General features: G+C 47.2%; 1 protein-coding gene across 3 annotated transcripts; it reads right to left on the bottom strand.

The window, feature by feature from the left end:
• Nucleotides 1–770: 770 nt before the first annotated feature.
• Nucleotides 771–24,747, bottom strand: LOC309360712 (semaphorin-4E-like). 3 transcript variants are annotated; one of them, XM_081895485.1, is made up of 15 exons: nucleotides 24,723–24,747; nucleotides 21,945–22,116; nucleotides 20,591–20,736; nucleotides 19,934–19,993; nucleotides 18,949–19,047; nucleotides 17,412–17,511; nucleotides 16,472–16,582; nucleotides 13,010–13,155; nucleotides 12,564–12,739; nucleotides 10,467–10,623; nucleotides 10,104–10,329; nucleotides 9,240–9,355; nucleotides 8,248–8,414; nucleotides 6,929–6,981; nucleotides 771–1,652 (listed from the first exon to the last, which is right to left on the bottom strand). In XM_081895485.1, the coding sequence occupies exons 2-15, from the start codon at nucleotides 22,060–22,062 to the stop codon at nucleotides 880–882; spliced, it is 2,448 nt and encodes an 815-aa protein (XP_081751611.1). In that variant the 5' UTR covers nucleotides 22,063–22,116; nucleotides 24,723–24,747; the 3' UTR covers nucleotides 771–879. The 3 variants fall into 3 exon arrangements, with proteins under 3 accessions (XP_081751611.1, XP_081751613.1, XP_081751612.1); XM_081895487.1 differs by lacking the exons at nucleotides 18,949–19,047; nucleotides 24,723–24,747 and having other exon boundaries at nucleotides 21,945–22,221; XM_081895486.1 differs by lacking the exons at nucleotides 19,934–19,993; nucleotides 24,723–24,747 and having other exon boundaries at nucleotides 21,945–22,221.
• Between the last annotated feature and the right edge of the window lie 2,530 nt (nucleotides 24,748–27,277).

Raw genomic sequence — 27,277 nt, 5'->3', positions numbered from 1 at the left:
ATCTGGGGTGACTTGATCTGTCACTTCTGATGGAGAGATGCAGCAGAATCAATGCCTGCCAGAGGAGGTTCCCGGTTGCACCCCTGCAGGAATGTCTGCTCTGGGTTTCTTCTATGAAGGATGGACTTCTCATCTTCCTACACACTCAGGCGCAAGGAACAGTTTCTGATTTTAATTTGGTGTGTGAGAGAGGAATAAGCACACCTTGGAAACCATTTGAGAAGAAATGAATGTGTGATGGTGCAGAAATTTCCTAAAAGGAGGGTCACGTTTGGAAGCCAATGGAGACAGCTCACCAAACAAACGTCTGCACGGGCATCCACCCTCCAAAAACAAGTGTGCTCCTGCTTGGGCTTTCTGCCACCATCCCCACATTGAGCAAGGCATGCCGCCCTTTCCCAACTCTGGGCTGCTGTGCATGCTTTTAAGAAATGTGTTTTGTTTTCTGCTGCGAACCTTGTAGTTCCCTCTCTCTGGCATGCTGAAACTTGTCTCCCATTTCTCACTTACCCTGTTCTGGGGGCGATCCTGGCAGCACTCACCAGCTGCGCTCGCTATGAGGATGAGCAACGAGTGCCCTGGGACTCACATGCTTCCCCCCCCCATGCGCCACCAAGTTTCCGACAACTGCGCTGACCAGCAGCAACAAAGAAAGGAATCCTGGCAAAGGAAGGGACAGGCAGTCACAGTTTTGCCCAATGGACACAACGGCAGCCTAACGACGTGGGAAGCAAGCCACCGAGGTAACATTAAAGAAAGGCAGCTTGGAATAAACTTTACATTTTTATTTATTTTCCAAACCCTCTGAAAATGGGGGTCCTGGGCACACAATGGGACAGTTTGTGGGGTTTCCGTGGTGCGGACCCTCTGCCAAGGCCGTCATGCTGCAAGGCCTTCTTCGTCAGTGAGCTGGACTTTGCTGACCAGGCAGTTGGAAGAACAGCAGGCCGCCCTGCTGGTGGTCTGCTTTGCCTTTGCGCTGCATGCCTCTTGGGGTGAGCTTGCCAGCAGGGCTGATTCGCTGGCTGAGCTGGATATGGGACAGGCGGCCAAGCTTCCCTGAATCAAGACTGTTTGCTCTGGCTGGGGAATCGCTGCCCCAACGGCACCCACCGTTTCTGACCTCCTGCTCCACACACTTTTCCAGGGGAGAGAGAGGTGGCCCTGGTAAAGGTTCCAGGAGAGCAAGGAAAGGAAAAGCAGGGCAAAGGCTGCCCCCCAAAGCACCAATGTGAACGAGAGCCCTTGGACTCTCTGGGGTCGCTCCAGCCTTGCCGGGTCCTCCGTCTGGAGAGACGCCAAGGGCTGCGACTTTGGAGCTGCAGAGACGGCACACTTCTGATTTGATGGATCGCCCTCGGGAGCCACAGTGAAGTTGCTCTCTTGCTGGAGGTAAAGGAAATAGGTGGACATGGAGATGCGGAATTCTCTTCCGTTGGATGTCTCAACAGACTGGCACTCGTAAAGGCCGGTGTCAGAAGCCGTCATGTTAAACACGACCAGTCCCCTGGCGTGGAAGAGATATTTGGGCTCTTCGTCCTGCAGGCGGCTCCCATTGAATGTCCAGACAGACGTGGCCAGGTTGGACAGAGAGCTGCAGCTGAGATGTGGGCTGCTACCCAGGGGGACAGGGAGCCTCCTGACGTTCTTAGCTGAGAAAGGAAAGAAGCCAGAGGTGGTTACCCTTCTGCTACACTCACCTCCTCCTTGCCAACCTTGCCAACCTCCTCCTAAAGCTCTTGCACTGTTTTGCTTCTTATTATGATTATTTTTAGTAGGAGTAGTACCCCACTCCACCTGATTGGTTGCCCCAGCCACTCTGGGAGGCTTCCAGCATATATAAAACATTAAACATTAAAAACTTCCCTATACAGGGCTGCTGCCTTCAGATATCTTCAAAGGGTTGTATCGTTACTTATCTCCTTGACATCTGATGGGAGGGCATTCCACAGGGCGGGTGCCAATGCCAAGAAGGCCCTCTGCCTGATTCCCTGTAACTTCACTTCTCACAGTGGGGGAATTGCCAGAAGGCCTTTGGAGCTGGACCTGTGTCTGGGCTGGTATAGAGGGCCAAGGCTGTTTAGGGCTTTGAAGGTCAGCACCAACACTTTGAATTGTGCTCGGAAACATACTGGGAGCCAATGTAGGTCTTTCAGGACGGGTTTTATGTGGTCCCAACAGCCACTCCCAGTCACCAGTCTAGCTGCCACATTCCGGACTAATTGTAGTTTCCCAGTCACCGTTAGGGAGCTTTAAGTTTCTAGTCCTTGTGTTTTTTAAAAAGCCCTCTATGCCCTTGAGCACAAACCCTGTAAACAGTTGCAAGGGCCCCACCACCACCACCTGAGGTGCAGAGGGCGGAAATGTGGGACAGGTTTTCTTTGGAGCAGTACCCAGAGCTGGCTAACCCCACCCCTTTTGCACATGTAGAATCATGGAATTGTAGAGCTGGAAGGGACCACAAGGGCCATCTAGTCCCACCTCCTGCAATGCAGGAATCTTTTGCCCATCGTGTGGATCGAACCCACAACCCTGAGATTAATAGTCTCATGTACTACCAACCGAGCTATCCCAGGTCAAAAATGAGTCAGTAAATCACCTGTTAAATAGGTGGATATTTCATAGAATCATGAGTTGGAAGGCACCCTGTGGATCATCTAGTCCAAGACCTTGCAATGTTGGAATATGCAGCTGTCCTATGTGGGGATTGAACCTGCAACCATGGCGTTGTCAGCACCGCACTCTAACCAACTGAGCTCTCCGGGCTGAGCTGGATATAAATAAATATTATTTAGGGCAATAGTATTTAGAAGCACATTTAACCTATGCTCGCACCTGTTTCATCAGGGTGCTCTTAGACCTGATTTGAGTTGGGCTGTGCTGCTGATGTTCTTTTCCTGCCTTTGTGGCTGCTTTGTTAGTTTACAATCACTTGAGGGTTTTAGGGTGGTAGCTAGCAGCTCTGAGGTCCAGGTTTCTGATGGAAGGGTGGGAGATGGATGTTATAAAGCGATGGCATGCCATGGCGGCCTAGATGTGTTTGTGATCCTGAGATTGATACAGCCAACGTGAGCGTTGTCCCTTTGACCCCTATAGGAAAGAGTTTTCCATTTGCGTAGTGGCTCTCAGAGAAAGAGAAGAGATTCTTGCTGTTCCCCCCCCCCCCCTCGCATCTTTGGAAGCGCTGCTTAACATGTGCTGCACGGAGGGTTGGGGCTCCTGAAATTTTAATGGCTTTCTGCTCTTTAATATTTGCCGTCTTGTACGAGATGCGCTCAGCGGCAACTGCACCGACAATCTCTGCTGCAAGCCGCCGTTGCTGGTCCCGCTGACATTCACTCCCCAGCACCTGGGAATTCCCTGGGTTCAGCCCAGGGCTAAAATTTAAAGGCGGCAGCTTTTGAGAGAATGGCTACAAAAGGAAAAAGTGAACATGCCTTCAGTCCCATTCTTTAGAGCCAGGAGGGGGTTCATGCTAACAAAAGGGGGGGGGGGAATCTGTGCCTGTGGGAGCAAAGGCAAGCTTTTTTTAAACCAAACACAATTCTTTCATGCAGTGCCTCTGGGAAATATCAGAAGTCGCCATGCAGCAGATTCAAAGGGAGATGCACGCAATTAACCAAAGAGGCAGCAACTGTGATCCTAGGTTCAAATCAGACTCTGGGGGCACAGTAATGATTTGTCCTTAAGTGATAGTTCAGTTGGTTAGAGTGAGATGCTGATAATGCGAAGGTTGCAGGTTCAATCCCCATAAGGGACAGCTGCATATTCCTGTACTGCAGAGGACTAGATGATCCCCAGGGTTCCTTCCAACTCTATGAATCTAGGATTCAAGATCATGTAGTTGTTTGCAAAAGGGACGCGGGTGGCACTGTGGGTTAACCACAGAGCCTAGGACTTGCCGATCAGAAGGTCGGTGGTTCGAATCCCCGCAACAGGGTGAGCTCAGTCCCTGCTCCTGCCAACCTAGCAGTTTGAAAGCACGTCAAAGTGCAAGTAGATAAGTAGGTACCACTCTGGTGGGAAGGTAAACGGCATTTCCGTGTGCTGCTCTGGTTCGCCAGAAGTGGCTTAGTCATGCTAGCCACATGACCCGGAAAAACTCTGTGGACAAACGCAAGCTCCCTTGGCCAATAAAGCAAGATGAGCACTGCAACCCCAGAGTCGTCCGCGACTGGACCTAATGGTCAAGGGTACCTTTACCTTTAGTTGTTTGCAATGTAGACAGAATACCTCTAAGCTGCATGGAGGGCTGAGCGCCTGAGAGGGTAGGGAGAACTGGATGGCACAGCGTCCACTAGTGGCAAATCAGGAAAATGCATTCATGGCCTCTGATGCCAAAAGTGCATTTCGTGTGCATGTGAGAAGTGCCTGCAGGCTTGCGAGGACACGTGTGTCTGTCTGGGTGGAGGACAGCAGCATTACCGTTACCATGGAGAAAGCAACAGGCTCTTTGGAAAGGAGGTGCAGGGCTCCTGGCCACCCGCCTGCCTGCGACATCACTGTTGCCAGGCAAAGTCAAGTTCCAAAGGGCAGTTCCAGATTACCAAATAGGCAGAATAAGCACCGACCTATGGGCCCCACACATATTAGGGGCCCCATGACAATGGATCAAAATAATATTGATTTGATCTTGAATGAATATTACAACCAAGCCTTCTTAGTTCACTGTTATCCCACTAGAGGGGGGGCGGAGACTGCCTAGGGGCCTCCACAGGGTTTAATCCAGCACTGCCAAAGGGGTACTATGGCACTGACATGGCTGGAGTTCTGGACAGGCTGCCGGCTGGAAACAGAGGCTGCAAACGATCCTTTGCAATGGAGCCTGGCAGGCATTCTCAGCTGGGATCGGTAACTGCTGGGTCACATCAAGGTCAGAGGATTCCTGGGCTTACGTGGGGCCCTTTAAGCCACAGCATGCTGCCCAACAGGTTGGCATTTTTCTCTCTTCGATACCCTGAGGAATTCTCTTTCTTTCTTTCTTTCTTTCTTTCTTTCTTTCTTTCTTTCTTTCTTTCTTTCTTTCTTTCTTTCTTTCTTTCTTTCTTTCTTTCTTTCACAAAATAAAAAGATAAAAACACTAGCTGCAGCCTTGTCCTGAAGAGCGACCTTTTCACACTGGCTGCTCACATCTGACTTGTCTCTCAAGCTCTGTGACTGACAGGCACCTCTGGTTTTGTGGCTCCCCTGCCCAACTCCCATGACCTTTGAAATCTCAACTTCTGGCAGCCTCCCCGCTGCCTGGATGGGTGCCTGAACTCCCTTCCCCATTGGGTGTGCAGCCTCCATCTCCCAGCCCTTTTCCTGCAGATCCTGCACAAGCACAGGAATGCTTTAATTGTATATTTGACATCTGCATTGCAGGGGGTTGGACTAGATGGCTCTCGGGGTCCCACCCAGCTCTACAATTCTATGATTTTATGAGTCATGGGTGGTGGTGGGGGAAGAGACAAGGTGCTCCTCCAGATAACTTGCTTATTGAGCATCCAGAAGTTGCATTGTTGTCTGTTCTTCAGACAGCATTTGTCCTTATTTCTTTGCAGGGGAAGTTATATGTCTTTCCTTCATTCGACAGCTTATCTCACACTTTTCAGCACATCTCCTGATCACAAAAAGTGGGCAACGTCTGAAAGTGGGAGGGTGTAGCAGTTCCTTAGCCTAAGAAGGTTGGATCTGTTGGATCAGGCCAGTGGCCCTTCTTGTCCAGCCTTGTGTTCTCATGTGGGCAAAAAGCTGCCCCAACAGGAAACCAGCAAGCAGGATTTGAGCACCAGAGTCCTCTCTCCCCTCCTGCAGTTTACAGCAAAAACCAGGTTCCCGCAAACGGAAGCCCACAAAGAGGAGGTGACAGCAGTGGCCTTCTCCCACTCTTGTTTGCCGCTCTTCTAAGGTGGACTGGCTCCATCCATGGAGGATCCATTTAGAAATCATAAGAGCCCTTCAGCAGCTGGGTCAGGCCAGCTCTGTCTAGTCCAGCCTCCTGTCTGCATAGCAACCACGCGGCTGCCCCAAACAGAAGCCCACAAGCAAGAGCAGAGCACCTCTACCCTCCTGTGGTTTCCATCAACTGAGATCTTTGGTTTTCTTTAATGATTCTTTAGCTGGACCATTGAGGTGGAGACGCTTCTTCAGGTATACAGGGTTGAGGCCATTTAGGGCTTTAATGATCAGCACCGATAATCTGAATCATGCTCGGAAACACATTGGGAGTCAGCGAAGGTCTTTTAGGACTGAAGTTATATGGTCCTGGCGGCCGCTCCCAGTCACCACTCTGGCAGCCACATTCTGGATTAGTTGCAGTTTCCAGGTCACCTTCAAAGGTAACCCTACATAGAGCACATTGTAGCAGTCCAAGCGGGGGATAACCAGAGCATGCACCACTCTGGCGAGACAGTCCACAGGCAGGTAGGTCTCAGGCATGGGTAGGGAAACTAAGGCCCGGGGGCCGGATCTGGCCCAATCGCCTTCTAAATCCAGCACATGAACTGTCTGGGAATCAGTGTGTTTTTACATGAGTAGAATGTGTCCTTTTATTTAAAACCCATCTCTGGGTTATTTGTGGGGCATAGGAATTCATTCATTCCCCCCAAAAAAATATAGTCCAGCCCCCCACAAGGTCTGAGGGACGGTGGACCAGCCCCCTGCTGAAAACGTTTGCTGACCTCAGACTCTCAGCCGACGCGCCAGATGGAGCAGTTGCTCTGGACCCAGTATACCTTCTGTAACTTGGCATCCTATGGACCATTATGGCACCAGCTTTAGAAAGGTAAAATGTACATGTGTTTCTCTACCCAGTTTAACCTCTGGCCCTGAACACCTCTTGTGAACTGGCTAACTACACCCAGGCAGAGCACTTGCTTACAGACCCTATTATCTCCAGTAAATAACAACAACAATATATATATATATATATAAAACATTCCCCTACCCACTTCAGGGCATCTGGAGGCATCACCATTCCTGACACTCTGAATCAGATCCCTGCAGGAAGGAAGAGGCGAATTAACATGAATACTTCATGCAGGCATGAAAAAGCATTTGGTGTTGCGCAACCACTTCTCTCAGAACACATCCTCGCCTGGCCTTGAAATTCACAGAATCATGGCTGAGGGGCTCGGAGCGAACAGGGACTCTCCTGTGAAGAGAGAGCGGAGAACAATGTGCTTCGGTGGTGCACGCTGAAGTGTGGCTGAGAGTGCGTGGGTTTCAAAGCCTCACCTTGAGCGTTTATTCCCCACACAGGCAGGGCTGGAGCCTGGTAGGTGGGAAGCACACTGTGCCAGCCCAGTTCAGTCTCTGGTAACAGACAGAGAAGCTTTTCCCCAGCCCCATATGGAGATGCCAGTAATGGAACGTGAGATCTTCTGGACATGATCTTCTGGACATGTCACTGAACTATGGTCCTCTCCCTGAAAATAAACTAAAAACCTAGTCCTCATGGTTCTGAGGAAAGGTTCTGATTCACAGGGGTACAGAGGGGAGCTTCTACTGAGTCAGACCACTGTTCCTTCCTTTACAGATAAATTTAAGATTCTAGTCCTCATGGTCTTGAACAAAGAGCTACATTTTCCACAGAAAACCACAAAGCTGCCGTGTGTCAAGTCATATCGCTGGTTTGTCTAGCTCACGATTGTCTCCAAAGTTTCCAAAACTTGGGTCTCCAGCTGTTGTTGGACTACAACTCCCACCATCCCTAACTAGCAGGACAAGTGGTCAGTGATGATTGGCATTGTAGTCCAAAAACAGCTGGGAGTTTGGGCAATACTGGTCTTGCCTGGAGATGCAAAGGCCCTTCTGCATGCTCCAACCCTTAAAGTTAGAGTGACATTCCAGTCCTCCTGGCTTTGGCTTAAGAGCTTATTGAAACAGAAGCACAGAAAGGTGCCTTACACCAAGAGATCATTGGTCCATCTGCCCCAGAAGTAGCTCTCCAGGGTGTCATGTGGGGTTTTTCCCCAGCCCTGTGTAGAGACGCTGGGGTGGAACCTGGCCCTTCTGCAGGCCACACAGTTGCTCTGCCACTGAGCTAAGGGAGGTGGGAGCAGTAGTAAGCAGAAGAATAATGTGTGTTCGCTTCATTTACAGGCACGGAGGTCGCCTAGAGGGCTCAGAGTGAAATGAGAGGCAGTGATGTTAAGTGAATGGTAAATAATGCACGGCGTAGCTTTCAAACCCTCTCAAATGCTGCATAAATGCTAATAGCTATTCTTATTATGTATCCCACAGGGCAGGGGTTGTGCTACTCACCGCAAGCCCCCAGACCGGTTCGCCATGGGGATGCAGGCGCCAAGAGGCCGTGACCAGGCACAGTAAGGATCCCTGGCTAAGACACAGTCGAGGCAGAACTTGTACTGGCTGCAGGTGGCCACGGGGAGCTGCACGAGCCGGGAGGCAGACCCAGCATACAACAGACCCTGGAAAGGGAGCGCCAAGCAGACAAGACTGCGGTGTAGCTCAGCTGGTATGGAGCATGAGAGACTTAATCTCAGGGCCATGGGTTCCATGTTGGACATGTTGCAGGGGGTTGGGCAAATGACCCTTGTGGTCCCTTCCAACTCTGATTCTAAGACATCTTTCCTGCACTAGACTAAACTGTATATGAAAGAGATACACAAAAAAGGGCAGGCAGAATAAGGCATGTCAGGCTAGGACCTGGCGTGCCATGGTTCAAATCCCCACTTGGGCAGCAGTGGGCCAGTCCTTGCCTCTCCGCCTGACCTACCTCACATGGCTGTTGTGGGGATTAGAGGAGGAGCAGGAGAAGCATGTGCACCCTGGAGGGAAATGTGGGGTGCAAAGGCAATGACTAAATGAATAAAAGGATGCGAAAGGAAAAGGGTAAACGGTGAGGAAGGGTTGGTGTCATGCTGCACAGCCCATGTAGGCATTTGAAGGCCAAGCCGAAAGGCAGCCACTCTTTCAAATTTCAGTTTCTCCGGTTTTGGCATTGCAGTTCTCCAGCCAAGCAACACGTACAAAACTGACACATGATAGGTTAAACATAAAAATGCCTAACATACAAAAAATCCATTGTGCAGGGGGAAACTGCTCTGCAAAAGGGGAAACTGCAACAAAAAAGGTCAACGTGGGGAGAAATTCAGACCCAAATGTCACTGGATTTTCAAAACTTGAAAATAAATAAACAAACTGCAAATTGCTGCAGAATTGTAGAAAGCTGAACTGAAGTTTCGGAAAGACTGATAGAAACCAGAATGGTTGGATCAGGACAGATGCCCTACCTTTTGTGCAGCCAGCTTGAGCGTCTGCACAGGCTCTGGAGATGGAAACAGCTGTAACTCTTCCACAATGAAAATCTCCCCCTGGAGGTTGACAGCTTTATGCAAATAGCCCTTATCTGCACAAAATCAAGCACACCGTTAAACCCCAATTAAAGTAAATGGGGTGGGGAGAAGAAGAGAAGGGACCACTGTTTTGAAGGAACCATGGTCTAAATTACTCAAAAGCAGGAAAAATGTGAGGTTAAGACTCCTGCCCTCCTAAAAAGGTGCTTTATTCGTCTGATAAAGAAGCCAAAAAGACGTTGGTAAAGTCACTGCTTGCTCCAGCCACTTTGGGTGGCTTCCAACATATATAAAAAACCACAATAAAACATTAAACATTAAAAACACCTGCCTTCAGATGTCTTCTAAAGGTATGTGTAATTACTTATCTCCTCGGCTCAGGGGTCGCATAACCTCCATATCCTCCCACATTTCTCTGATGAAAATAGGGACATCCCCTGCTTCCTGGTAGCCGCCCCATCAACCTTGCGGGGGGGGGGATGCCTACATCAGCCCCCACCACTCTCACTCCAAGAAAGAAGTTCTTTGCCCCTCTCCTTTGTTTGGAACAGATGGGAGGATGACCGTCCCATCTTGGCACCCAGCAAAAGGAAGGCATGTTTAGAGAGGGAGTGTTTGATGTGAGAGAGACTGAGTCAGCACAAGAAGGAACTGAGCAGGAAAAGCAAAGAGTCTCTCAAGCATTGCAGATTTTGGAGGTGTTTCCTGAGACCTTCAGCGGACTCCATGGGAGGTAGCAGAGGGCACACGGGTGCCTGCTTGTGCCATGCTGGAGATTGCCAATCTAGGAAGTTGGCCTACCTGTCCCTAGGAAAAGGATGTCGTACGTTGCATTATCCATGCCACTAGTTTGGTCTACCACAAGATGTGTGTATCGCACGCCTCTTTTGACCAACATCGGCTGGCGGCCGATGGGGTTCACGGTGCCATCCATCAGGGGATGGTCCCTGGCAAACTGGAGGACTCTGTCCGGCAAGTCAAGGGAAGAGCTGTATCCCTCCTGGTGCCTGGCAGAAGTGTTGAGGCACTAGAAAAAGGAAGATGGTTACAGTATTTCTTTTAGTCAGACGTTCACCTGTTTGGTACACACAAGTGATATCCACTTGAACGCTTACCACATGGGGGCACAGATGGTCAACCAGGGAAGGGAGGGGGACAACTTACAGCACCCGGCCGAGGCGTGGGGACCTCTCCCCTGTGCACCACCCATTTTGCATATGAATTCTCAACGGCAAGGGGGCCTTTGAAGTTTCCTTTCTGGAAGAGGTCTTGAACAGCTTCCATCCTGAAGGCACAAATGGCTGAGATGTCCAATCTCCCCCTGAAACAAGATGGAGAGGAAATCAGTTCTGTGACAGAGCAAGTCTTTCCAGAATGCCTCCCTGCTTCTGGAACAACCAAAGGATTTGTCTGATGAAGAAATATGCCCACAAATAAGATAAAAACTCCCTCCCACTCTTCAGAAGTGGAAGAAGCAAATCATGCAGAGATGCAAGAAGCAGCTATCTCTGAAGGCGGGGGGATTTGGGCTCAGCCTATGAAGCTGCCTTATCCTTGGCTGTCCAACAACCCAAAGATTGTACAGCTAGCATGGTCCAAGTTCTCAGGCAGAGAACTTTCCTACCTTTTCCCCCCAAACAGGAGATGCCAGAGATTGAATTTTTTGTATGCAAAGCGGGTGGCTCACCACAGTGAACTACAGTGCCTCCCGAATAAACAAAGAATTGGTTATTTTACCAATTTATTGTTTACAGAAACAGGCACTTCTCTCCCATTTGCTCCAGCAGAGGTTTGGCAACAATAATTCTGCAGGCCGGGGGGGGGGGGGGAACAACAACAGCACAGCTCGGCCACACAGTCTGCATGATGCATTCACTGTTTCTCAGGTGCTAATTGCAATCTTGAGATGCAATCCCACTTTTCCTAGTCATCCTTTGGTGACAAAGCTTCTTCGTATGAAAAAGTCAGAAACAGAAAGGGTGGGGCAGTGGGGAGAAAATTATTCACAAAGAAGACTTCTGCCTTGAGTCAAACCAGGGTACCAAAATGTGGGCCGCCCTTAAGTTGTATCTGTCAATTATTCACAAGACCTCAATAAAAGCTTGTGTTGCTGCCATGTTAACGGGCCTTTAGTGAGGCTTTTTCTGCCATTCCTGTGGGATGGCTGATGTAGTTCTGTCATCATTGCCATATGCTGTTGGGAGTTGCAGGGAAAACACGCAAAAGCGGCTGGTGTAGCTGCATCGCTATCTATTGTGGCTGCGGTTTCTGCTTTATGCTCACAACAGCACATGTTCCCCACCCTTTTTTGAAGGAAAAGCTGGAGGTTGGCTTTTGCTGCCCAACTCCCCATGGGCTCTGAGTCCCCTAAGTCCATGAGAAGAATGGATGGAGGAGGATCCAGAGAAAGCAAGGGAGATCTTTATTTTTCTGTTGCGACAGAGTTCCCCGCCCTCCTTGCCAGGAGGTGAGAGACCAAGAACAAATTGTGCAGAAACTTTTACGTACTTTAGACATTGCATAACCCCTTAGCCAAAGACTTAACTAAAAGCACCATACATACATCATAGAAAGAGGGGTTCCAGCAGAAAAATTTGAGTGTGCAGTCATCTCTCCTGTCTGCCAGGATACCTGATAATGTTTTATTACCTGGGAAGCCTGGCCATTCTTTTGAGATGTTAAATACTTTAGTTCTTCAATCCGGGTCAGAGGCCCACCCTATTCATACACAAATACGCCCTTAAAACAGATTTTGTAGGATTTGTAAGTGAAAAGAACTACTGGGAAAGGTTTCTCCAATATATTTCCTTCTGTAGAGGAAATATTTTGGGTTATTAAGAATCAAGATGGCATCAGGATTCCCTCCCCCCCAAACTATTTCAGACATGTGATTTATTTACTGATGTATGTGTGCTTACCTTGTGCATTTATGAACATTTATTCTATATTTGAGACCTTAGAATTCTTATAACACAGTCCTTCTTCACACAGCACACATTTAAACTATGAAACTCCCTGCCACAGGAGGCAGTGACGGTTGCCAACTTTGATGGCTTTAAAAGAAACTCAGGGAGGAGGCGGCTATTGATTGGTTCTGGCCCTGATGGCCAGGCTCTGCCTCCAAATCCCGGGGGGGGGGCCTCTTGTGTTCAGGCCCTGCTTGAGGGCTTCCCTTTGAGGGAACTGTTTGGCCACGGCGAGGACAGGAGGCTGGCCTAGGAGCATTCTTCTTATGTTCTTATGGCTGTGAGAAAATCTTACCACTGCTGGGTGAAAATCCCATAAAAGATGCTTTCCCGCCAGTTGGTTGTTTTGATCATGAAGACGGCATGGAGGACATTGAACTGAAAATCTGATTCAGGAGCTGAGCAGACAAGGGTGGCCTTTAGAAAGGAGGTCCACTTTTTCTTCAGGGTGCGCCTCCCACCGAGATCACCCTGTGGAAAATAACCCCACAAGATAGCAGCGAGCAACAATTCCCCTCCTGTGAATCAGGGCCTCATTCCCTGGGCAGGGCTGGGGGAGCTTCGTGCCAAGAGTGGGCAGGGTCAGAGCTAAAGTGGATGGGGCCAGTCCTTTTCTTCCTGACACCCCCTTTTCTCTTTCTCCCACCCCTTCCACACAGAACTGAAGGTGCCATGTTCTAGCCTAGCGATGGAGGACCTTTTCCCGCACTGGTAAGACAATCGAGGGGTCCAGGTACGCACTGTGCAGATCTGGGCTACCCGCGAGACCAGAAGTTTGTCGTAGAAGTCAAACTCAACCGCCGCTTCTGTGAAGAAGACATAAACTCTGTCCGAGTCGGAGCCTGCCCCATTCTCCTGCACAAGATCCATGTGAACGAAGGTGGGCTCTGAAGAAGACAATGACACAGGGTTATTGGTCAATGTCAGGGGCAGAGATCCTAATCAGTTGAAGCACCGTACTCTCGCCACTCAGACTTCCAAACTTCATGATTCTTTTAGGAGGGAATCCACCCCCTCTGATACCAAAATGGGGAGGGGGGGAAGAGTTCTGCAGCACCCAACAAAAATGATTTTATAGCATCAATATATCATCCAAAACCAGTTTGAAGTCCATATTGTGATATTGGTTTCATAATTTTTGACCTGGCAATATATATATATATATATATATTGTGTGTGTGTGTGTGCGCGTGCGCGCACGTGTGAAAAATCACAATGTGGGAAAAACAGCGAAACCAGCCAATGCCTCTACATAACTCCATTCTTATTTCAGACATTGTGATATATCAGCATATTGTGATGTTTAGCTGCTGATATATCGCAAAGCTGAAAACCAGCTCCATCCCTATTTCAGACATTCTGATGTATATTGCAATGTTTAGCTGGTGATACACTGCGATGTTGAAAACCAGGTATCACCCAGCCCTAATCAGTAGTGATAGCCACCAACCTAGATGGTTTCAAAAGAGGATGAGGAAGGGAAGTCTATCCATGGCTACCAGTCATGATGGCTCTGCCCTCCCGCCACTCTCAGAGGCAGGCAAGGGAAACCTCAGGAGGGGAGAGTTGCTCTTGTGTGTCCGTCTTGCTTGTGGGCTTCCTGTTGGGGCACCTGGTGCCCATGGGGATGGGTAGGGTGGAAGGCAGAGAGCTCAACAGGAGACTGGTAAGTCTCCCTGGAAAAGACCCTGATGTTGGGAAAGATGGAGGGCACAAGGAGAAGGGGACAACAAAGGACGAGATGGTTGGACAGTGTTCTCAAAGCTACCAGCATGAGTTTGACCAAATTGCGGGAGGCAGTGGAAGACAGGAGGGCCTGGCGTGCTCTGGTCAAGGGGGTCATGAAGAGTCGGACACGACTAAATGACTGAACAAAAAAAAAACAAGAAACAAGGCAGGCAGGGGGTGGACAAGTGAGGGCAGACTGAGGTTGGTGGGGCAGCGCCCTTTTCCTAAATGGATAATGTGAACATAAGAAGAGTCTGTTGGATCAGGTCAGGCTCTTCTTACATTCCCAATATCTTGTGGAATGGAACACACCTCATCAGGCCCTTGAAAGATCCCTCCTCTAGACGTTCCGACACTCAGTGCAAGACTCCCAGGGCAGTGTACAGAAATGCAATAAAGCGCAATAAAATAACAATAAAATAGCATGCAGCAGTCATCAAGAAGAAAAAGGGGAAACATAATCGTCCAGTGATTTCCAAGAGGCCCTGAAACTGAATAAAAGCAGGAAGATGAATTCCCTTATTTTAAAATTTTAAGTGTTTTGTGCATCCTTGCTTGGGTCTCTCTCCCCAAGCCCCTTCTGTGTTGAAACTTGCAAAACAGCAAAAATCAGCATAGATTAACATCAGGCATCCAGCGGTACAAAGAAACCTAGATTACTCCTTCATAGAAAGGACAGTTTGTTATCACTCAGGCTAAATGAGAACATTCTTGCCCTCATTTAAATAAAGGGGCCGTTTATAGAAATTAATTAAATTGCCTTGCATCTCCTTTCTGTTGCGACAAGGCAGAGCAAATAAAGCCTTTCTGATGGCAAGGAAAACGGGTGAAAATAGGCCTGTCAACAGATTAAAGAACTTTATTTATGGATTAATTATCTGATTTGGAAGCGCTTAATCATGGGGAGCACGTTTACAAATTGCAAAAACATCGGTGACGGAGCCCCCTTGGGAGGAACTTGATTGCAAGTTAAAAATTTAATAACAAAATTTAATAAGCTGAAAGATGGCGCTTATTGTTGAGACATGAAAGGTCATCCATATTGTAGCTTGCTTATTTGCAGCAGGGAAGCCTGCAAAGCTAATCGGCTGAGAGGCTGTGATAGCATCCATAGGTGGTTCCATGGAAGGCAAAGCCATTTGCGGTATTTATTTATTTAGTTATTAAATTTGTATATTTCATCCTTTTTAAAAGTTCACAGGGTGCTTCACAGCATAAAATGCAAAATGAGAACACAAAACACATAATAAAACAAAAACAAACTCATAATTTCCCCTTCCACAAACACATTGAAAAGACCATAGAACGTTAATCAGCCCAAGACCTGGTTATAGAGAAATCTTAAAGATATGTAATGAAGGCACAAAGTGAGTCTCCCTGGGGAGAGCACTCCACAGATGGGGAGCCACTGCCGAAAAGACCCGTTCTCATGTGGCTGCCCTCCGGATCTCTCATGGAGGAGGAACACGAAGAAGGGCCTCAGAGGTTGAACACAGGATCAGGGTCAGTTCATATGGGGAGAGGTGGTCCTTAAGCATTGCAGGGGGTTGGACTAGATGGCCCTCAGGATCCCAACTCCAGGATTCCATGATTCTACGACGAGAAGACGGAGAATGAGGCCGAAGGGAAATGAAATTAGGAAGGAATCAAGGTCAAGATAATACGGAGAGCCTTAGCTTTTATAGAAATGCTCAGGGCATTTACAAGTGCCTGTCCTTGCGCAACTGCTTTGTGAGAGGTGCAGACGGAAGAAGCTGGCTGGGTGGGTGGGGAGGCGATGGCTGTGGCTTAGGCCACACGCAAAGGAGCCAGCCCAAATTGACTTCCATTTGCTCTAGTGTGCCTTTGTGACCTCATTAGCCATTGCACCAATTGCTGCTGTCACCTCGGCCCTATCAGCAGGGTTAACAGCGTACGCACCATATGCACAGTAATGGGGCATAAGCAAATTGTCAGCCGAATGTGGAGGACACAGTAACAACACGATTTTACTCACCCCATGCCCAAATCTTTCCTGAACCAAACCTGTGCACCAGTTCCCTGGCTCTCTTTCAATCTAAGGACTGGAATACTGTATTTTAAAACATGGACTTGTGCTACTTTTAACATCCCCTCCAGCACTAGCCTGGTTTGATGGTTTGGTTTGTTTTTTAAAGATCTCCCTTTAACAAAATCTGTTTGGTGTTTTAATGAAAACCTGCTTTTTAAGCTACCATGTAAAGAAAAGCTGTGCACGTAGCGTTTGGCTGCTGCGCCGCTTTCTCGCCAGAAGACGTCGAGGCAGGGTGTGTGTTTTCCAACAATGGCAGATTTAATTGCATGTGCAAAGGGCCCAGTACATGACAAGAGGCAGAGGCGGGCAGATGCCGTCACGAGATCGAAATAAGCACTGCACCTCCAAGCTCCATTAATTGGCGACATCTGCCTGGCGGAGGGGTTAAAGTGACATACCTTTTTTTAAAAAAAGAGACTTACCGTTAAGCCATGACGCTTTAAATTCTGTCCTTAAAGGATTCCTCAAACTCCGTAGTATAATTGGCTCCGAACCCAAGAAGTTGTTTGAAGTGGCGGAATAAAGTGCACCGTCTGGGCAGGAGAATAAAGAGACAGGCTTTTTATAAATCTCTGGCACTAATTACAGAGAACAGGCAAGTATTTTGTGTGTGCATGACAGGCTGATGGCTATATTCAGAAGCAGGGCAAGCGAGTACATGGGCGTAGCCTGGAGGCAGCTGCCCCCCCAAACAAGTAAATAAATAAAAATACTTAACTAAAAGTATAAATAATCAGAATATTTGAAATAATAATTTAATAAAAATGTTATTATTTATACCCCACCCATCTGGCTGGGTTTCCAGCCAAATGTTTTGACAGATTTTTCTGAGTGCTTGGGGTCAAAAGAAGACATTTCATTCCAAATCTGCTAGACAGAGCCAGACAGAGGATGATGGCAGGTGGGTGTCCTGGCCCCCATCTAACATAAATCCTGGCTACAATCATGACCCAGAATCATTCAAAATATTAAAGCACCCAAGACGGAAGGATTAAAGGTGGATGGAGCTGGAAAAATGCTGTTAGCATCTCAGAACTGTATCCAGTGTTAGCCCTACTCAGGGCAGATCCATTGAAATGGATGGACATGACTAACTTTGGGGAAAGTCCACGGGGCGGGGGGGCCGGCGGGGAGGCTGGCTTTATGCAAGAAGACAGACTGGGCTGTGTGTAACAAAATAAAAATAAATCAGCTTTCTGATTGCCCTTTTCAAGCCAGTCTTTTGTTCAAGGCCTGAAAGGACACAACAGAGCCAAAATATCCCCAAACACCTAATTGGAACAATTCGCACTCGCCAGCCATGACTAAGTGGGAAAGATCTCAGCTCCTTCCTGATGGTGTTGTGACAATGAGAAAACTCACCAACCACCAGAGACGTGTATCTTGTCCTCGGCTCAAAGGGGCATCTTCCCCGGCTTTCTACCACCTTGGACAGCAGCTTTAGCTTCCTATTGTCCATGACCTATTTGCAAACCAAGCAAAACCAAATGAGCGGAGCTTTTCTGTTTAGAGACAGCAGCCAAGGTGAGGCCCACATTCCCTCAGGGGGCCACATGGCAGGGATGGAAGGGGCAAGAGGTGAGAAGGGGATGGGCGAACAGATGCAGGCCTCTCTGTTCAACCATCAGGACTCTCCTGGGTTGCCCCAGCCACTCAGGGCAGATACCAGCAAAACATAAAAACACAATAAAACATCAAGCACTTCTGCTACTGAAAGCTTTGCTCAAAGAACAGGGTTTTAGCTGCCAGAGCTGCCTGCACACTTTTTTAGAGTTAAAACCTAAGAGAAGTTACTCTGAAGTAGACATATATGCTTTAAAGCAACATAAACAAATAAATAATGCTTTTATGGGGAACAGAACTCACAGATCATGGAACATAGAATAATAGAATTGTAGAGTTGGAAGAGACCCCAAGGATCATCTAGTCCAAACCCCTGCAAAGCAGGAACTGAAGACCTCTTGGACCATAAGGGGATTGAACCCATGACCTTGGCATCATTAGCACCATGAGCTAACCAACGGAGCTAACACAGGACGCTGCTTTTTACTGAGGCAAGTGGTCCAACTGGCCTAGTATCGCCCACACAGACTGGTAGCAGCTATCCAGGGTTTCAGACAGGAAACTCTCCCAGCTCCAGCTGCAGGTGCCACTGGCGACTTGAACCTGGGGACCTTCTACATTCAAGGCCGTTGCTCCCCCTCTGCGCTATGGCCCTCCCCCAACTACACTATATGAGAAAGGGGAGGTGTCAGGGTGCTGTTGACAGCTCCTGGCTGACTGCCCAGGAAAGCAGAAAGGCAGAGAAAACACAGGCTTTTTAGTTCTTTTTACTATTATTCCAGATGCCAAGGCATCTAATGTTGCTCTGAGTGAAGCTCCACACACGACACACCCCTTCTTTGTACCTCCCTGTTCATCAGACTCCTCCCCTCTCATACAGTTGCTGTTCAGGGCCACCTGCCTTCAGTCCCTCTGCTCTGCTATTCTCAGTGAACGCCTGGTTTGTGGGGAGGGAATGGGTTAGAATCATAGAATCATAGAGTTGGAAGAGACCACAAGGGCCATCGAGTCCAACCCCCTGCCAAGCAGGAAACAAACACTGGGTTCTGTGAGTCTCTCCAGTGACAGCGTGTCAGTCAGCTGCTGCTCGGGCTCTGCCTGCTCAACGCTACCTAGATTCTCATCTCCCATTATTTCCCAACTTCTTCCCTCTTGTTCTTCCTCTGGGGTGTGTCCTGTGTCGAACCAGTCCTGTAGATCTATACTATCTGCCCCTTCCTCCTCTCTGGAAGGCTCCTGGGGAGGTGGTCTCCATCCCTCCTCTGCATCTGCCCAGTCCCTGACAGTAGGGCACGATACTTATAGGTGTTCCATGAAGCGTATTTTGCAAACTTACCACGTAACGACAAGCAGGATTAAACGCATTGGTTCCGCAAACATATAAGCTGGTGGCATTTATCTTATGCAGAATGAGGATGTAATTCTGGCAATCTGCCTTTAAAAAAAAAGCACACAAAATGAAACAGTGCGGGGAAGGGATAAACAGATCAAAAGCACACGTAGCTCAGAAAGCTATTCTGCTACTGGAGTTAAGCAGCCAAGTCTAGACTCAAAAGTCACCTGACTTACAATACTGGAGATAGCAGGGATTTGTTCATTCATTCAAAGACTCAGCAACTCACTGACATGCCTTGGACAGCTGCTGCCCGTCAGGGTAGATTATGGTGGTGATGATGATGATGATGATGATAATGATAATGATAATAATAATAATAATAATAATAATAATAATAATAATAATAATAATTCATTACTTGTACCCCGGCCACCTGACTGGACAGCTTCCAACAGAATCAAAACACAGCAAAATATCAAACATTAAAAACTTACTGATATCCTTCAGATATCTTGGGAAAGTCTTATGGTTGTTTATTTCCTTGACATCTGATGGGAGGATGTCCCATCTTGCCACCCTCTACCCGGCTGCCTGTAACCTCACTTCAAAGAGGGAACTGCCAGAAGGCCCTCGCTCCTTCAGGTCTATGGGCGGAGGCCATTTTGGACTTTATAGATCAGCACCAACATTTTGGATTTTGCTAGGAAATGTACCAGGAGCCAGTGTAGTTCCTTTAGGACTGGTGTTATGTGGCCACTCCCAGTCACCAGTTTGGGTTAGATGGACCAATGGTTTGACTTAGTGTGTAAAGCAGCTTCCTAAACCTGGTGAGGGTCTTAAGAGATTTGCAGCCAGAGGTCCCAAATCTGCCTCCAGAGAGTTACCATCTCCAGGGAGGGCAGTTGGAGTCCATGGATTGCACCCTGTCCCTGGACAGAGACCCAAGTTGCTAAAGTGACCCAGAAGCACCACGGCCAAGACCTACTTTACTCTTTCCTCGTCGAAGGCACTCAAGTTTCCTGTTCTCTGGGGCAAACCAGGCTTCCTGGGAACCCAAAAGCAAATGAAACATTAAGATGGGTGAACGGAGACTGCAGACCAATTCCATTTTCTACTTTATAGTCACCACTGCTTTTAGCTGAACACTTCCTGGGCTGGAAGTACTAGGCTTACTTTTGGGGACAAAGTTGTTGAGCTTATTTTCAGTTTTTCCCAGAGCTGTTAAGCTTTTTTTTGTTACGTTTTTGGGGCATATTCGCCCACCCATAGATGCTCTTCCAGCGGCTTGCCTTGCAAGGGGGCTCACTCGCATGCCACAACGGCAGAAGGTTCCCCGTCATCCCCAGGTAAAAGGATATCAGGTTAATAGGAAAGACCTTCTCTCAGTCTGGAGAGCCACTGCCAGTCAGAGTAGACAATACTGCACTAAATGGACAAGTCATCTCACCTGGGGCAAGGCAGGTTTCTATTTTCCACCTCCCAGCCCTGATATAAAAAGCTTTTAAATTAGGCTTTTTTAAAAAAAAAAGTAAAAGAAAACAAGGGACTAGAAATAATCTGACAATTTGCAAAAAGTCTCCTGAAAGACACACAAGTGTGAATATTTTAAACAATGAAATAATAATAAATTAATATTACATACCCTGGTTATTTCTTTAGAGATATCACTCAAGTTCAAAGCAAGGATATAGCCTTTGGCTCCCACATACAAAATGTTGGTTTCTTCACTCAGGAAGAGAGTGGAAAAATGGGACAGTCCTCGTTTCCAAAAAACGTTAAAATTCTCAGCTATAATAATAGGAATAACACTGCCTTTATTGTCAATGTACAACCTGTGTACAATGAAATATAATTGGAATATAAATGGAAGAGAGAAGACAAGGCCTAAACATGACTTGAAAACGACTATTTGGGTATTTGCATTCCACTTTCCCAGCAACGTTGAGCTCAAAATGGCTTATAGTAATAGCATTAAAAATTAGCGAACGTTACTGTCACTATAATCATAATGATCTGATGTAGAATTATATAATTATATATCATATAATAATTCAATCTGCTGCAAAACAAAGAGATTTACTTATATACTTTCTCTTGCATTGCTTTTTTTTTGGTGGGTCCACTCCGTGTGGAATAAAGATCCAATCCTTTGCTTTTCCGTTTTGTTCCCTGCTGGGGGCATTTTAAAGTGGTAAATTGGTCTACAGGTGATGGGTTGAATCCAGACTAAGTGAGCTGCCCCAAGTTTCTCATGGAAATGCATGGGACTCAGGTTCTGCTGTGCCTAAATGTTCACATGGATTTTGGTGGGGCCCAAGTTCAACAAATGCAAGTCTCCGAATTCAACCTAATGTAAATAAGTTAACTTTAGAATACAGAAGGGGCAATACCCTATGTGGCCTCCAGCCTTTTATGGACCCAATCTCATGTACCCTTACAGCGTTCTCACCTCAGGAGGAGCTTGTCCCTCCTACACTCCACCTCCAGCAAACATTTAGATTTCAAAAAGTACAAATTTTCCTGTTACATCACACCCACCACCACCGTGGCAACCTGCCAATTCTGACCACTCTTAGGCAAGCAGACAATTCTTAATAGCTCAGTACTTGGTTCCCCATTGTTCCTTAATAGCTAGCCTTAGCTAACTTGGCCAGGTTAGTTTGTATAAACTAAAACATTAATTCCTTGCCTGGCACAATTCTGAAGCTTGTATTTTCCCTTCATATACAAATATTATCTGAATACTACATTTTATTAGTTTCTAATATGCACTGTTACCCCAGCTATAACAATAATGAAAACGATCCCTTCTAAGAAAATAAGACTTTGCCCTGTTGTATCAGATCTCCCTAGCCCTGGCTTTGTCAGCTGGTGCCCTCCAATCGATGGGAGTTTTAGTCCAAAACCTCTGGAGGGCACCAGGTTGACAAAGGCTGACAGAGTCCAACAGACTGCCTCAGCACCCCTTTCATTAACAATTGTTGTGGGACACCCACAGTGGTACACCACCGTTTTTCTTGGTACACAGTCCAGAAGACTCTGTGTGTTGTTGAGTGACTGGATCGTTCCCCAGAGGGCAAGAAGGTGAAAGAAGGCTGTGATGATGCCCGACATTTCGTTGCAGAGCCCTGCAGTCTCTCCCGCGTAGGCTCAGTGGCTTTTAACAACCTGAGGTGCAAAAGACGGTTTCAAAGGTTTCATACGGCAATGTTTGCAGTCTCTACGGTGGACTTTACAATAAACCCTAGATAATTTCTTTCTTTCTTATAATATTAATAATACATTTTTATTTATACCCTGCCCTCCCCTACCAGAGCCGGGCTCAGGGTGGCTAACACCAATAAAATTTCAATAAAACATAATGGGGGGGGGCAAACAAACAACCAGTTTATTAAAATACGGGTTAAAATACAATTTAAAATGCAGCCTCATTTTAAAAGTAGCCCATAGATCAAGACCATAAGGGGAGGGAAACATAAGGGTCAGACTGAGCCAAACCAAAGGCCAGGCAGAACAGCTCTGTCTTGCAGGCCCTGCGGTAACATGTCAAGTCCTGCAGGGCCCTGGTCTCTTGTGACAGAGCATTCCACCAAGTTGGGGCCAGTACTGAAAAGGCCCTAGTTGAGACCAATCTAACCACCTTGAGACCTGGGACCTCCAAAGTGTTGTCATTTGTGGACCTTAATGTCCTCTGCAGGGCATACCAGGAGAGGTGGTCCCATAGGTACAAGGGTCCTAGGCTGCATAGGGCTTTAAAGGTCAAAACCAGCACCTTAAACCTGACCCTGTACTCCACCGGGAGCCAATGCAGTCAGTGCAGCCAGTGCATTTGTATGTAAGCTGTGCATGGTTCTGTCCTGCCCCCCATTTTATCCTCACAAGAACCCGGTGAGGCAGATTCAAATGAGAAACAGCGACTGGCTCAAGGGCAGCTAGGGAGCTTCATGGCTGCGTGTGGATCCAAAGCCAGGTCTCCTGGGTCCTAGCCAACCTATTATTACCTTTAGAACAGAGCCCTTACACACACACACAAATACCAATCCCCATTTTTGCTTCTTAAATTGTGGCGTCCAGAACTGGACACAGGACTCCAGGAGTGACCTGACCTGCAGAACAGAGCAGGATTATGACTTCCCTTCACCAGGACACAAGACTTCTGGTGATGCAGCCTAGAATTCACTTTTTTTCCTGCTGCATCACACTGTTGATTCATGTTCAGCTTGTGGTCTACTAAGACCCCTAAATCCTTTTTACATCTGCTACAAGCCAGGTGTCCCAGGGCTTATATTTGCGCAGCTGGTTGGATACCATTTTCCAGAAGTGGTATCCAACAAATAATAATAATAATGATAATAATAATACATTTATTATACCCCACCCACTCTGGGCGGCTTATACTCAGAACAGACCCATAACATGGTTACAAGTGCCACATAAAACTCCTGCCACAGCTGTAGGAAGGCAACAATTTTAGCGTGGTGGCACCTGCACTTTGGAACTCCCTGCCCGTTGACTTCAAGCAGGCAACTCCACTGCACTCTTTTTGGAACCTGCTTTTAAATTTTTTTTGTTTAGGCCAGCCTCTCCAGACATGTAGGAGTTACATGCATCCATGTTTTTAGCACTACTGCTGATTTCAATCACCTTTGAAATGATTACAATAGCCCTGTAAAATAAGCTGACAAGATAATGTAAAATACGTAATGTCAGGTAATGTAAGATAATGCTGACAAAGTGTGTTTTAATCTCTTGCTGCTAGTGTTAATTACCTTTTGAAAGGTTTTAATTAGTTGTTTGGAACTGTGCTTTATTGATCATTTCAATATTTTTTGCAAACCACTTAAGAGGTTATTCTTATTCTTTGTAAGTTTATAAACTCTGTAAGTTTTGCAATACAGTACAAAATAAAGAACTGGGCCTAAGTTGTTGAATTTCATCTGAGGAGGTCTGACATGGGAGACGATCCTTGAATCCTGCTGTTGCCACAATAGGCGCTGTGGTCTAAACCACTGAGCCTAGGGCTTGCCGATCAGAAGGTCGGCGGTTCGAATCCCCGCAACAGGGTGAGCTCCTGTTGTTCGGTCCCAGCTCCTGCCAACCTAGCAGTTTGAAAGCAGGCCAGGGCAAGTAACCCTAGCCTCCCCCCAAAAAAAATTCACTTTGAGGTTTTGTTTCTTTGTCCTGTAATGACCCCCATATATATATATGTACACACACACATATCCTCAGGACATCTCCCCTTCCCCCCCCATATATCCCCATATTAACTCTCCAAGGGCGTCTCCCCACAAAAAACAAGGCCCTTCCTAGGCCAAAAGACACCCCAACCCCCAAATACTCCTCTCAGGAAACCCCATCCCTGGTCTTCAGTTGCAGCCTCCCCCTGCCCCCCCCATTATGATGATGATCTCCCCCTAATTCTCCTCAGGGCAGCCCCTCCCCTCCAATTTGACCAGCTCCCACACCCGCCTGCGCCCCAAATTCTCCTCAGGATCCCCTTATTTCATGCCTTGCTGGGGGGCTGGACTAGAGGGCCTTTGGGGTCCCCCCATTACAGCCCCCTCCCCAATTTCGCCCTTATCAGCCCCACCTTTCTATTCACCTGCCACAAGCCCCCATTTTCTAGGTGCCCCACTTTCTTTTCAGCCCTCACCCCCTCCCAATTATTAAACCTGCCAATGTTATTACCATTACTATTATTCCCCCTCAGGAATCCCCCCCTTTTCCCCTTCAGCTTCTCTGCGGCTTTCCCCGCTGCCCCCTCCTCAAATTACCGGGAGGGGGAGGGGGAAACGGGCGCTTTTATACGCCCACGTGACCTGCGCGCCCCCACTTGGCCCCGCCCCTCCGAGCTCCGGAACGCGCGTCGCTCGAGGGCGAAGAAAGGAGCTTCGCTCGAGGTTTCAGTTCTGGAGTTCGAAACAATCGGTCCATCAAATGGATTATTACCAATTGTTATTGGTATTAACTGGGGTCCCTTCCCCCTACTCCAAGCTGCAGTTATGTATTTTGTAATAACAATAAGTAAATAGTAGTAGTAGTAATACTAATAATAATAATAATCAACAGCAGCAGCTTTGCAAGAAACCAATCAATCAATCGGCAGGCTTCAGTTCTGGACTTTGAAACAAACAGATTGCCAATTATTGTGATCTCCTACACCCTACTCCTTACTGCAATTCTGTGTTTTGTAATAATAATGATGATGATGATAATAATGATCCATATATCTCAGGGCACTTTACAGCATTTGAAAAACGGGGGGGGGGGGGGGGGACACGGACCACAAAATACATAATGAAAACAAGAACAAAAAATAATTATATGAATTAGTTTTCTTACGAGCCTAAACTTCTATTCAGTAGATCCATCCAAATTAAATTTCTACTAAACTTCTTTTTTTTATAAATATTTTTTATTGAGTTTTCACATTTTATAGACATACACACACACAAACACAAAACACAAAACACAAAACAAAACATATATAATGTTCATTACCCTCTTTCCTTGACTTCCCCACATCTCTCCTTCCCACATTCCAATTTCAATAGTTAATTCAGCAAGTTATTTCCTCTTCTCTCTATTATATTTTTGTCCTCTGTTCTTAATATTTAACATCTCTTGTTGGGCTCAAGTTTACTTATCCTATTTTTACACATTAGCTCCTTTCTCTAAGGTCGTCCTACCCTCTCTTCCACGAAATCCTCCCTAAATTTCTACTAAACTTCTATTCAGTAGAACCATCCAAATTAGTGGAGCCGAGTTAGACCTATTTCATTTTAGTGAGTCTGCTTTCAGGAGGGCTGACGTCTTGGTGTCTTGCGCCACCTTCAAGTTCAGAGCAGCCTAAGCCAGATCCTTCATTATTTTTTATTGCAGGGTCCCTTCCAACTATATGATTCTATATTTTTCTCCACTCCTTTGTTTGTTGCCTTATACAGGTTTAAATAAAGCCTACTCAGAGGAAACCCACAGAAATTAATGGGCCCTTTATTTATACTTCTATTTCTTTACTGCATTTATACACCTCCAAGGAGCTTAAGGTGGTATATGTGATTTCCCCCCTCTTTAATCCCAGGTGGCAACTGGTTTCCAAGTTCACCCAGGGAGCTTCATCCCCAAGTGGGAATCCAAACCCTGGTCTCTCCCAGGTCGTAACCCTTCACTCTAACCACATTGCTTCTTGAATTGCAATGGACATACTTTGAATTTATGGGCTGTATGGGGTAGAATCATAGACTCACAGAATCCTAGAGTTGGAAGAGACCACAAGGGCCATCGAGTCCAACCCCCTGCCAAGCAGAAAACACCATCAGAGCACTCCTGACATATGGTTGTCAAGCCTCTGCTTCAAGACCTCCAAAGAAGGAGACTCCACCACACTCCTTGGCAGCAAATTCCACTGTCGAACAGCTCTTACTGTCAGGAAGTTCTTCCTAATGTTTAGGTGGAATCTTCTTTCTTGTAGTTTGGATCCATTGCTCCATGTCCGCTTCTCTGGAGCAGCAGAAAACAACCTTTCTCCCTCCTCTATGTGACATCCTTTTATATATTTGAACATGGCTATCATGTTAGGGGAGGGGTAGTACCTCTGCTGGGGGATACCTGCTTCTTCTGGGGTTTTGTCCACCTTTGGTCCCCACCCTGCACTCAGCTCCCACCTGTGGCTCCTAGAAGCTGCCAGCAGGCGACAGCGGCCACAGTCCCGGAAACAGCTTTGACTTCCCCTGCATGCAAAGACAGGCTCTGGCGGATGGAGAGGACAAGACCAAGAGTGGGTCCAACAGGCAAGGAGGGAGTTTCTGCCCATGCTGTAGAGTTTATCCACCTGGGAAGGAAGCCCATCTAGGAGAAAGAAAACTCTGCTCCTAAACCTCTGCTGCCTTGCGGGATATCTTCAGAAGAACGGGCTCAGCAGTAAACACAACACAAATCCAGAATGGAGTCCCCAAGATGGTGGGTAGCACCTTGTACGCCTCCTTCCCACAACTCCTGGTGCCCAACGTCTTGCTCTGATTTCTTTTGGACCACCTCTGTAGTCCAACCCCCTACAATGCAGCAATCACTGCTAAATAATCCCTGGCAGATGACCATCCAACCTGTTTAAAAACCTGCAATGAAGGAGAGCCCACCCCCTTCCGAGGGAATCCACTCCACGGTCAAATGGTTTTTACTGTCAGAAAGTTCTTCCCAATGTTGAGTTGAGTCTCCTTTCTTGCACTTTGAATCCATTGGTTTGGGTCCTCCCCGTGAAGCAGGAGAAAACAAACTCGCTCCACCTTCCTTGAGGCAGCCCTTCAGATATTCTCTTCTCCAGGCTAAACAT

The sequence above is a fragment of the Podarcis melisellensis genome, assembly GCF_964234715.1.
Source record: "Podarcis melisellensis genome assembly, chromosome: 18".
In the NCBI taxonomy this organism is placed as follows: domain Eukaryota; kingdom Metazoa; phylum Chordata; class Lepidosauria; order Squamata; family Lacertidae; genus Podarcis; species Podarcis melisellensis.
This window is presented reverse-complemented; position numbering and strand designations above follow the sequence as displayed.

Bases quoted from the DNA above. Each gene is read 5' to 3' on its own strand.
- LOC309360712 (XM_081895485.1), bottom strand. From the start codon at position 22,062: ATGTCGGGCATCATCACAGCCTTCTTTCACCTTCTTGCCCTCTGGGGA. The intron at 17,512-18,948 runs GTAAGTTTGCAA...GTTTGCAAATAG, and splicing joins ATCCTGCTTGTCGTTACGTG to GTCATGGACAATAGGAAGCT. The intron at 9,356-10,103 runs GTAGGCCAACTT...GATTTTGTGCAG, and splicing joins CATCCTTTTCCTAGGGACAG to ATAAGGGCTATTTGCATAAA.